Source organism: Lissotriton helveticus, chromosome 8 (genome assembly GCF_964261635.1).
Source record: "Lissotriton helveticus chromosome 8, aLisHel1.1, whole genome shotgun sequence".
NCBI lineage: Eukaryota > Metazoa > Chordata > Amphibia > Caudata > Salamandridae > Lissotriton > Lissotriton helveticus.
The window spans coordinates 13,393,945-13,406,392 of record NC_136069.1 but is presented as its reverse complement, the minus strand read 5'-3'; the positions used below and the strand labels follow the sequence as shown (position 1 = coordinate 13,406,392).

Sequence of the window (12,448 nt, the reverse complement as noted above, 5' to 3'; positions counted from 1 at the left end):
GGTCTCTGTTCCTGATCATTTCCAGGAGAACTGGGCACTGGGATTTCCAATGGCCAGTCCCTTTGCAGAAAGCGCACTGGTCATCTCTAAGGTCTGTGCGTCCACTGTAGGGAGTCAGAGTGCGGTCCTGGGGAAATGCAGTCTTAGGGACGTTTGTCTGGTAGTTTCCCCGGTATTGGTCTCGTCCTATAGTCACCCCTTGCAGTTTGGCAATCATCACCCTCTCTTTTAAGTCTTTCTTCTTTTTCTCTGTCGCCCTATCGTTTTCCTTTTTCTGATGCTCATAATATTGGGCCATTTGGAGAATCGCTGTAGGTTTGGAGGCTGCCCAACTACTCTCGCTGGCCTGTAGTTTCTGGGAGATGTCCAATGATAGGCCCTTAACATAATTCTGGACAAACAGATGGTGTCCGGTTGCAGTGGTCATGTCCTGGCCGCTGTAATCGGAGAACACCGTTTCAAACCGGGAGAAGTATTCCGATACATCCTCCTGGGGTTTTTGGCGACAGGCTGTTACTATCGACCAGTCCACTTTCTTTTCTGGGATTAGGGTTTTTAATTTCTCTACGATTTTATCTGGGAGGTCTAGAATGGATTTCAACGGCTTTTGTCCTGGTCCCCGTTGTTTGTCCAAGTCATCGAGTTGTGACCAGGTGTGTCCGAACAGCTCAAGGTGGTCGACTTTCCGGATTTGCTTCCACACATCAGCTGGCAGACATAACCCGAAGAACAAGTCGATGTCAGCCAGGGTCATGATCGTTGAACCCAGGGCTGTACCTAATTCAGTATAGAAGGCAGTGGGGTTTTTACGTAGGTCGGGTAGAGATTTCCGGAATGTCAGTATCTCTTGCCGGTCCCATGGCTGGTAGACCCAGTTGTATACTACCCTTCCCTTTGCATCTTGGTTGTTTGCATCATCGTGAGTCCCTGTACCTCGAGGGGGAACCCAGTAAGGGGCAGCCTCACGTATCGGCATCATGGTGTTAGATTGCTCGGTTGGTGGTTCGGTCACTACGGGGGCTGCGGATTTAGCTCCTGGCTTTCGTTCAGTGAGGTGGCGGAAAACCTCAAGCGTACGCGTAAGGAGGTCCGACACATCACACTCGCCCTCATCCCCGATATCGACCTTCCGGTACAGAGTCCTTAGGCTCTCGGGACCTTTGTCTCGATATCGGTCCTCGTATGCATTCAAGACATGATAACACAGTCGTACGGTAAAATGTCGTCTGTGACTCCCTGTATACGAGCTGAACATATCTGTGATGTACTCTTCATCATCCTTCCTTTCTACCAGTGTCCTCGCTATTTTGTCGATCCCCGCTCGCTCATCCTTGTCTAGTCTGTTTGTTCTTGCAGGGCCAGCCCCTCGAGTCTCATGGTCATCTAACGTTGTTGTTGATGCGGGTTTTAATACAAGGGGTTCGGCTGGCACAGAGGCTATTGGGGCCGACGCTGTGGCGGTACCTTCGCTTGTACCTGGGGGTGGCGCGTGCTGCGCCAAGGGTTGAGAAGGGGCATATGGAGGGGGCATGTAGATGATAGGAGGACCTAACAGCAGGTCCTCATTGGCTTGTCGTTTCGAGGGTAAGTCAGGGTAGAGCATGGAGGGGGTTCTAACCGGACACTGGTTTGGCGTTTCCCTTTCTAGTTTCTGTTTAGCTTTCTCTCTTTCCTCTATCTCCTTTTTTAGTTTCTGAGCAGCTAGGTGGGCTGCCTTTTGCAGCTCTTTTTCCAACCTACTCTCAGTTTTCTTTTTACGCTGTTCAGTTTCTTTTCGCCACATGCCGAAGCTGTCAAGCATAGTAGGTGTTGTCTTGTTTTTACCCAGGGCGGTTTCTAGCGTTTTTATTTTATCATCATCGAAGGATCCTATCAGGGGCCATTGACTTTCTTGACCCTTTTTTGTATATTTATGCCATAGTTTACTATAGGCTATAGCGGTCAATCCATGCTTCATGAACATGTCCTTATTAGGGGTGCCTTCCAGCGGGGCTGGATGGTCCATCTCTAATAGGCGGTCCGGGCTAAACAGGCTACTCATCAGTGGGGAGAAGACAGACATGACGGCTCGTAACGAGGGACTAAAAAGTCAGCACTGCCTATCTTATCACTAGGTGCAAAGACTAGACAGAATATTTCTATTCTACGTTGTTTGCAGGCAGTGAATACCTCATGGATCACAATAACCAAAGACCAATAAATAACAATGGGGAGAATGAGCAGGTCCGCAAAGATCTGCGTTACCTACCTTTTTCACTATCTGCAAAAAGGGTGGTCTCTTCCCTGTTTGCAGACAGGGAATCTCCAGGAAACAATAGTTTTGCGAACAACAGTTCAGTTTCAAGCAATTATTGGGTGGGGGAGAAAAAAATAAGCACGGCTGCTACCCTACCTATCCTCCACTGCTTGCAAAGAGAGAGAGCCCGTTGTTTCTCCGTTTGCAGACAGTGAATCCCTCATAGATCAAGATAACAAAAGACCGATAAATAACAATGGGGAGAATGAGTAGGTCCGCAAAGATCTGCGTTACCTACCCTTTTCACTATCTGCAAAAAGGGTGGTCTCTTCCCTGTTTGCAGACAGGGAATCTCCAGGAAACAATAGTTTGTGAACAACAGTTCAGTTTCAGGTGATTATTGAGTGGGGGAGAAAAAATAAGCACGGTTGTCTGCCCTACCTATCCTCCACTGCTTGCAAAGAGAGAGCCTGTTGTTTCTCCGTTTGCAGACAGTGAATCTCCAAATAAACAAAAAGAGCAATACTAGTATTTAACAAACAAGCAATCAAGCAATTTTTTCGCAACTTGTCGTGGTAACACGACCTTACCCGGACCGCATGGACAGTTTCCTGACTTCCGAATCCAGCGCCCGATCGTCCTCTCTTCTTCGTTATCCTCGCGGCACTCCTGATGGTTCCCAGTCAGGACCGTAGATCACTCGAGAGAGGTCTGTTCGGAACCAGTGAAGTTCGGATTATCGGCTGTCAGACGAGGGTCTATCGGACAGACGCGTTCCCGATCGTTGCAGTCGTTCACTTTGTCGTCAGGACCTCTCCCACTGGATCCATGGGTCGCTGATGGGCCCCACGCTTGGGACGCCAATTGTGGAAAAATACAACTGGGGGGCACTACCAACCAGAATATAAGATCCTTAAGTATTTGCCCGGCGGTGTCGCCTCTTGAACCCACAAAGAAGTTAAACTATTGAAGAGGCAGGCGCTGGAGACTGGAAGGCAGGAAACAAGGTTTTTATTTTCTCCGGAGGAGAACACAACGAAACGGACAGAAGGTATCGTTCTGAGGTGCTCTAACTGCATCCCTGAGGCCTGGCCTCTTATACACAAGTTTATCTCTTTATTACATGTAACACATTCTCGTTGATACTTTGATGTACGGAAAGACATCCTCAGAATCCCCCCTTTCCCAGCCCGTTCCCACGCAAGGTTACAGTGGAAGTCCCCGCCCCGTTCACAACAGGTGATGGTCATCGCGCAGCTGGGTATTCCGCCGATTCACGGAGTGCGCGGGTTTCGATCGGATCTCGTGGGATGGGGGGGGGCTTTGATCATCTCGGGGGTCCTTTGAGGAGGGAAGCTTTCTATTGTATGGGGAGGGGCAAGGGATTGGTATCGGCAGAGCTAGGTGTCGGCCTGGGAACGGGGAAGACAAACGGGCACACGGGGAAAAGGGGTTTGCATCAAAAGGGCCGGAGATCATGACGGGGAAGCAGGGAGGTGTCGCGCTGGGAACAGGATGAGGGCCTGGGGCAGAGCAGCGCCGAAGAGGGGTTTATGACTCAAGGCAGGTGCAAGCAGGGGGTTGCCAGCGAAGCTAGGAGAGAGAGAGAGAGAGAGAGAGACGCGCTGGCTCTCGGCGAGAGCAGGTAAGCCATGGTGTCCAAAATGGCGGCTGTTTTACGCGCACAAAAGGTTTAAGGAGAGCAAGAGGGCGCCGATAATGTTGACGGTTTTCAGCCTAACTTTCAACACGGGGCCCACTGTGTATTAGTGCTATTTACTGTGATTTATTTGCTAAAGTATTGTGTGCTTTGTGTCTACCGTCGTGTAGGAGATACTGTAACGTACTAGAGAGTGTTCTATAATAAATACATATTTTATACATACTTTCTGCAGTTTCTTTTCATTTAATCTATACTATAAGATTGCATTCTGGTAAAACAAGCTGCTTTACACTCCTTTAGGACTAAGCCTGAAAGCTGCTCTACACAGCTACCACTTGGATAGCTTTCTACGGTTGTCTGAGACCTCTTAAATCACCATAAGGGTTGTCTGGAATGGTGAAGGGTGCCCTCTTACATTAGTGGACAGCTTATACCAGGCCAGCTTCTCACAGTGTTCAAAGTCACTAATTAAATCCTTGGCCAATCAGACTCCACAGCATGTTCAAAATATACCTCTCTGTGAGGAATACTTTTAGTGGAGCCCTCAGTAAGAAATCCCAGGTACTAAACATGAAGACACCAAATGCAGAGGGTGCACTACTTTCCTGCAGACCCACCGGCATTGGCCACACAAAGAGGAAATCGGTTATTGTCCCCAAACCACAGCCTTCCACATTTTTTACCCAGGCATTCTCTTCAATGCTTTTATCAGCTCATGAACTGGGGCTTGTCTCACCCTGGAGAGCAAAAAGCATTTTCTCCAAATAACACAGATGTGCCTATCCTGGTATTTCCAGTAAGTAAAGACGCTTGCGTCATCTAAACTCCAACACTTTCTACTGTCCTAAAGAGAGATTTCTGTCACCATTTCAAGATAGGTATGGATTGGAAGACATATGGAAGAGCAGGAACATGTCCTCTCAACCGGGACATCAAATACACAGACACTAGATCAGAACTCAGTTGCATTGAGTATGGGCAGACAAGCATTGGTGTTGGGCGACTTGACATGGACAGCAACACTGCAAAGGAGACAGACATTCGTACTGGGAAGGGATAAAACTGATGGGCTCAGCGGGCCAAAAGTGGACTTACACCCTGGGATCGGATAACAATGATATGTCCGCTGGGACCGACAACGCACGTGGACTGAGGCTGAACGAAAAAGGTTGTGCACACTGGGACAGAGACACTGAAATGCTCACAGACAGGACAACAATGATGTACAGACTGGGACAGAGACACTGATATACCCGGTGGGACAGACACTGACATGCTCACTGAGACAGGAGGATAATGATGTGCACACTGGGACAGAAACACTGATGTGCACACTGAGACAAGATGGCAATGATGTGCACACTGTGGCAGTCACTGAAATGCACGCTGAGATAACACAACACTGATGCGTACAGTGGGACATATACAGTGACTTATACACCTGGACAGTGGACATGAGCACGAATCAGAGACCGGGCACGGATATGCACACTGGTGGGAGCGATGACAGGCACAGGAACACGGTCCCACAAGAAGATGTATGTTGCCTTTTACTTCGCTATCCACACAATATAAGATTTCTCTCAAACAGTAACACAGTCATAAGGAGCAAAAAGCATCAGAGTGCAGGTGTACTGTGCTCAATATGGAATGGTTAACCTTTTACAGTTGAAACGCGTTGGCTGGGCTGATGCGTGTATACATTCTTCTAATTGCGAAAATAAAAGCAACATAACTGAATTCAAGAACTATCAAGACTCCTATCTACATATGTTTCATTAAAGCCAGGATTTAAAAGATTATATTGTACTTGGCATTTGAATTGCTTTAGATATTAGCGTGCTCCTTGATACTATATTTGTTATTAGAAGAGAAATTAGTTTTCTCTGAAATGTGACCGCTCAGTAGTGGGGTCAAGTCAAGTGTGAGCACCTTTGCGCTGTATCAGATTCCGAGGACTTATTTACTGGTGCAGCCCATATAGCCCACACTACTGTTCCGTTACCTTTTGTATATAATTTGTAATATAATCAATTTCACATCAGCAGTGGCTCCTCCGTTATGATGGAGGCGAGTCACCCCACCTGCCAGAATCCAAAAAAATGACAAATAAAATGATACTAAACCATTGTTTAGTATTATTCTATTTTTGCTCTTGGAGCTGAAGCTTGGGGGCGGACGACAGGTTGGTGGAGGAGGAATGTATGACGTTACAATGCATGCTTTTACCACGCATGCTGTTACAACGCAGGTTTTACTACGCATACCATTACAACGCATAGCGCTTTGGGGGGTGCTGGATAGTGAATAGTTTAATTTACTATTCCAACTCCAGTCCCCGTGGACTCTAGGGAAGGTGTTGGATAGTAAATTAAATCTATTCCCTATCCTAGAGCGCCCCCCAGCGCAATGCGTTGTAATGGTTTTCGTTGTAAAACCTGCGTTGTAATAGCACTGCGTGGTAAAAGTTGCGCTGTAAAGGATGTTTCCCGTGGAGGAGTGGTTGCACTATTCAGCATGCATGACGATCTGGCCGGCCAAACAGTCATGAGCACTGAAGCCCTCTCCAACCCGAGCTGTGTTCCCAGGTTAGAGAGAAGCTCCCAGTCTAACGGGAAGTGCAAATCATCGGCGCTCAAGCTAATCCTTTCACTGCTTCCAACAGCATGAAAGCAAACCCAGGATTGCCCGCAGGGGAGTCTGGGAGCCTATGACTGCAGGGGAGAGGAGCGCGATGCGGCAGGTAAGTGTTTTTTTGTATTTATCTCATCATTCATCCGTCGTCCACACTATCGACACACCGGCCGCTGATCACTGGCACAAGTTAATTTATCTGGGAAATAATAAAATGGGTAAACAGTTTTATCTGATTGACAAATGTAACGAACAAAGGACCACAAGAAAGAGCGTAAAAAGCAATCTGTGTTACTAACAACTCGCTGCTCACACGTGACACAGAGTGGATATTCATGAACAAATTGTGCATGCAACCAAAACAACTCCAAAATGGCCACACCAAAACTCTTTTAAAATATGTCTGTATTTCCACTATACACATGGTTAGTATAACAGTCAAACAGGAGGCCCATTGAGCAGGAGTCAACAGCTGTGCGTGCAAGTGCTTAGCACATAGTCCCATGAACATTTCACCTCATCATGCTAATGTGCTGGGAGAGACCCTGGCACTGTGTAGAAGTGACATCACATGCAGTGAACTCACCTGGAGCAACACCGCCAGCAGGAAGCACAGGTACCACTGGTATCCGCCCATCTCGCCCACCAGCTTCAGAGCCTCCTCCACGTCCATGGTGCAGAAGGAAGGATTTACAGCCGTGCTCTAATGGGGGGCACTCGCGGGCAGCAGTCCATTGCAGGCACCCTTAATGGACATTAACTACTGGCATTAGCAACACGGCACAATGGGAGACGGAGGCCCAGTGCCACCCCACATTGAAAGATTGTTAAACGCCATGTGGTGAAATTGGCAACTTTGGGCAGTATAGAGGGTCAGATGTCCAGAGGCGGCCGAGGAAGCCGTATCTTTCTGCCCTGAATAAGGTTCAAATCACTGAGGCAGTAGAGGAGCACCGGTGGGGCACCTTTGGAAACCACCCTGGAGGCTGGTACTGCAGAGGGAGAATGTGAAACAGGGCCTTGGTGGTGAGTGGAATAGATGAGATGCTAGTAGGATGGTGGTAATGGGGCTGGGGCAGTAAAGCTCCCGGTGCCCCTATAGCCCGGGTTGAGGGTCCCTGGCTCTATTCGAATGGCCCCGCAGTCAGTAGGGTAATGCTGGGCGGCAGATCTTGAGGACTGAACGCTATGATGGGAGGTCGAGATAAGGAGGCAGCAGGACCAGACCTTAAGTGGCGCGAATGACCCTGCAGTGAGGATGGAATGAGCCTTTAGTACCCATCAGTACCCTTACATGATCTGCGGTGGGCAGGTATGAGCCATTAGCATCTAGTACTGACCAGTAGGGGCCTGGAAAGGGGCTAGTGATGCAGGGGCAGCTGGACCAGGACACTGGGGGACTGAATGTACCAGCAGTGGGGATGGGATGAACTTGTAGTACCTGTCAATGTCCTTTGCTGCCCTGCAGTGGGCAGGTATGAGCCATCAGCATGTGGTACTGTCCAGTAGGGGCCTGGAATGGGGATGGTGATGCAACGGCAGCTGGACCAAGACACTGGTGGCCTGAATGATCCTGTCGTTGGGATGGAATGCACTTGAAGTACCTGTCAATGTCTCTGACTGTCCTAAAGAGGGCAGGTAACAGGCAGTAGCCTCTGGCACTGCCCTGTAGTGGGGCTGGTGATGCAGGGGCAGCTGGACCCGGGCACTGGTGGTCTGAATTGTTCTGCAGTGGGGATGGAATGCACTTGAAGCACCTGTCAATGCCCCTACTGCCCTGCAGTGGGCAGGTTTGCGGCAGTAGCCTCTGGTACTGTCCTGCCTGCAGGGGGGCTGGTGATGCAGGGGCAGCTGGACCAGGGCACTGATGGTCTCAATGCCCCTGCTGTGGGGATGGGATGAGCCTTGAGTACCTGACACTGCCCCTAGGTGCCCTGGAGTGGGCAGGTGTGGGCAGGTAAAGGGCAGCTCTGGGCCTTGCAGTGTTGCTGGTGGTGCTGGGGCAGCAGTGGATGGCTTCAGACGCCCCCTGTGACCCTGGGCACCTCTCCCCCCCCTGGCACTGCCCCCAGCACTGACCTCTCTCTCTGTCCCGGGCTCTGCCTCTGTTACCTCTGCGGCCCCGCCCTCTCCTCTGATACGGAAGCCCCGCCCATCGCTCCGCCCCCTTGGGAGGAGCCTGGCCGCAGGCCGCTCCCCGTGACGCCGACGTCGCTCTCTGTGACGCCACGCGCGGTTAAACAGGCCTGGTACTAGCGACGGACGTGACACAAAGGAAGGACTACGGAGAGGCTTGTTGTCGCCATGTTGGTACAGGAAGCGAAGGGAAGTAGCAGGCCATCCTCGGCTTCATCGTGTTCAGCCGAGGGACGAAACTCCCAGTTTCAAGTTTGGGGCTCACTATAGCTCGAGGCCAGCTGGATTCGGCAGAGACTGAGGGAGCGTCCATCGTTCCCCAGCCCCGGACACGGCTCCATTTGCGCTAAGATGGCGGCCACGCTCGCAGCGCCGCTCGCCTTCCGCCTCCAGGGCGCGAGCGGGTCCAGTGAGGAGTGGACACGTGTCTGTGCGCGCGCGGGTCCATCGAAGCCCCGTCTGGAGGACGTTCATCCACAGACCGGACCACTTTAAAAACAAGCACTGGCAAAGCCAACACGTCTCGCCCATGCAAATAAGCAATGGCAAAGCCAACAGGTCGTGCCCATGCAAACAAGCATTGGCAAAGCCAACAGGTCGCACCCCATGCAAACAAGCATTGGCAAAGCCGACGTGTCACACCCCCATGCAAACAAACATTGGCAAAGCCAACAGCTCACACTCCATGCAGACAAGCATTGGCAAAGCCAACAGGTCGCACCCCATGCAAACAAGCATTGGCAAAGCTGACATGTCACACTCCATGCAAACAAGCATTGGCAGAGCCAACAGGTCTCGCCCATGCCACGTTGGTTTTGCCAGTGCCTTTAACCCTTTGGCTGGGGCTCCAGACATACTATCTCCCGAGGTGACACAAGGGGGTTCATTGCCTGCTGCAGAGAGCTCTGTGCCACGTTCAGCTCTGGGGGCATTCTTTTTTTTAAAGTTGATACTTTGCATACATTATTGAGTTTGTATCCCGAGGCTGCTGCGTATTCCCCTATGGTCTCCATTAGGGCTGTGATTGATGAGGTGGGCTCCGTCAGGGCCGGACTGGGAACCGAAATCGGCCCTGGCAAAGTGCTCAGTCAGCCCCCCCTCTACCCTGGGGGTGCGACCGCACTCTTTGCCAGGGCCGGTTTTCGGCCGATTTTGTTACAGGGCCGTTTTTGCAGCTATGGCTACGGCCCTGTAACAAAAACGGCCCCCTGGGGCCCAAAACCGGCCCCCGCCCATGCGGCCGACCGGGGGATTGCCCGGTGCCTGCAACGGCCAGTCCGGGCCTGGGCTCCGTGGTGGTGATGAGGATATCGTCTGCGTAGGCAGCGAGTTTCACCGTCTTGTTTTTGATTTTGACACCGGTTATGTCGTTGTTGTTTCTTATTCTGGCTAGTAGTGGTTCTAGTGCCAGGAGGAAGAGACCGGGTGATAGGGGGCAGCCCTGCCTTGTGCCTCTTTCCAGCGTTAGTGTCTCCGATGTGCATCCGTTCACCACCACCTTTGCCCTTGGTTTGTTGTAGAGGGCCATTACCATTGTTCTGTATTTTGTACCTAGTCCGAATTTCTCCATGCATGCGTTGAGGAAGGGCCGTGATACTCTGTTGAAGGCTTTCTCAGCATCTAGAGCTATCATTACTGCCTGGTCCTCGCTGTGTGTTGTGTGGTTGATGAGATGGCATAGTAGTCGCGTGTTATCCTGGGAGAGTCTGTTCTTGATGTAGCCCACTTGTGAGTTGTGGATGAGTAGTGGTAGGACCCTGTTCAGTCTGTTTGCCAGGATTTTCCCGTATATTTTACATTCTACATTGATTAAGGATATTGGTCTGTAGTTTTGTGGAAGTTGCGGATCTTTCCCTTCTTTGGGTATCACAATGATGTTGGCTTCGGCCATGGAGTCTGTCACTCTGCCCCTGTGAATGCATTGCGTGAAGGTTGCGGCCATGATCGGTCTCAGTTGGCCGTTGAATGTCTTGTAGAAGTCTGCCGTGTACCCATCCGGTCCGGGAGCTTTGTTGGGTTTGAGTTGGGTGACTGCTGCCTCGATTTCCGCATCCATTATGTCTTCCTCAAGTGTATCCCTTTGAGCCGCTGTGAGGGCTGGCAGGTTGGTCTTGCTGAGTAGGCTTGAGCCTCCATCGGCGTCTAAGTTTTTGTCAGCGCATTATAGTTCTTGGTAAAATTGTCTGAAGACCTCTAGGATACCCTTGTTTGTGATTTGTTTAATTTGTCATTTATGGCCGCGATTGTGTGCTGCGTCTGTTTTGCCTTCAGGTAAGACGCCAGTTGTTTCCCCGCCTTGTTGGCTGCTCATAGGTTTATTGCCCTGAATTTATTTATCCACGTACCTGCCCTCTCGCTGAGTATCTTGTTTAGTTCATATTTCCTTTTGGTTAGGGCCGTTAGGGTGTTCCTGTCTGTCAGGTTCGCGCAGTGCCCCTTTTCCAGAAGGATAATCTCTTCTTCTAGGTCCTTGATTTTATTGTTTCTACCGCGGTTCATTCTGGCCTTGATGTTTATCAAGACCATAGGGGAATACGCAGCAGCCTCGGGATACAAACTCAATAAGGACAAGTCGTAGTGTAAGCCAATGAACGTGCACACCACTAAAGATGTACTGGGCCAGTCGGGCTTAGCCTGGCAAAACAAACCGCTCAAATACCTAGGCCTACTCTTCGGCAGGGACCTGAAGACAACACTGGAACACAACAAAGAGGCCATCCTGAAAAAGATAAAGGAGCGACTGGACACCTGGTCGCCCAAATACATAAGCTGGTGGGGCAGGATTGAAACAATCAAGATGATGGTTACACCAGCTATCAACGACACGCTCAGCATGCTGCCCCTGGCTACGACAGACAAATTCCGCAAGAAACTTGATAAACTAATCAATGGCTTCATCTGGAGAGACAAAAGACCGAGAATAAGTCTACAAAAGCTGAGGCTAACAAAAAATTTGGGAGGCCTCAACCTAATGAACTTCAAAAATTTCCAGACGGCTTGCTTAGCGAAACAGGGCACCTTTTGGCTGACCAGCTTGCAGGAATACGAACCAGAGTGGCTGAAGGTGGAAAAAAACATCTTGGGGGGGCTCAACCCCATAGCGCTACTCACAGCGAACAAACACCCTCACCGATTCAACCCAATCATCAGACACACCAAAGAGGCACTAATTAAAATAGACAAACGAATGGAACAGAAACTGAAGGGTTCAACCTGGGAGTCGATCTGGCTAAACACAAAAATAACGTACCAGGGTAAGACACTAAGCAGTGAAACATGGATGGAAAAAGGCATAACCACACCCAACCAACTGGAAACAAAAAACTCGCCAGTCACATTCCAAAACCTGCAACAACTACACGACCTCCCGGCAAAGGAACTATACACATTCCTGAAAATGAAAACGGCCATTACAAAGGCAAACTAAGCAAAATCCCGCCAACCATCATCAAATACATGGAAGCCCTCAACGCGACTGGCCACCACACAGCAAAAATATACAAGCTTCTCAACCCTCAAACATCCTCGCTAAACAAGAAAGTAACGAACACATGGGAATCACTCCTTGGAAGGCAGCTAAACGAGGAAGAAAAGGGCAAACTGTGGCGGTCGGCAACAACAAACAAGGTCACGCCACAGCTGGCACAAACTAAGTTCTGGCTCCTCCACAGAGCATACTGGACCCCGGCAAGACTCCACAAATTAGGCATAAAAGACATGAGCATCTGCTGGAACTGTGATAAAGAGGAAGGGACCCTGGAACACCTAACCTTCGAATG

The 12,448-nt window shown here is 50.0% G+C and overlaps 1 protein-coding gene across 2 annotated transcripts in view; it reads right to left on the bottom strand.

Annotated features, from left to right (window-relative positions):
• SLC22A15 (solute carrier family 22 member 15) overlaps positions 1-8,642 on the bottom strand; it is a 187,217-nt gene extending 178,575 nt beyond the window's left edge. Inside the window, exon 1 of one of the 2 annotated variants that reach the window (XM_078656368.1) lies at positions 7,120-8,642. In XM_078656368.1, coding sequence (XP_078512494.1) covers positions 7,120-7,206 — 87 coding nt within the window. In that variant the 5' untranslated portion in view covers positions 7,207-8,642. The remainder of the gene's footprint in view (positions 1-7,119) is intronic. The other variant, XM_078656369.1, reaches the window with a different exon arrangement.
• Between the last annotated feature and the right edge of the window lie 3,806 nt (positions 8,643-12,448).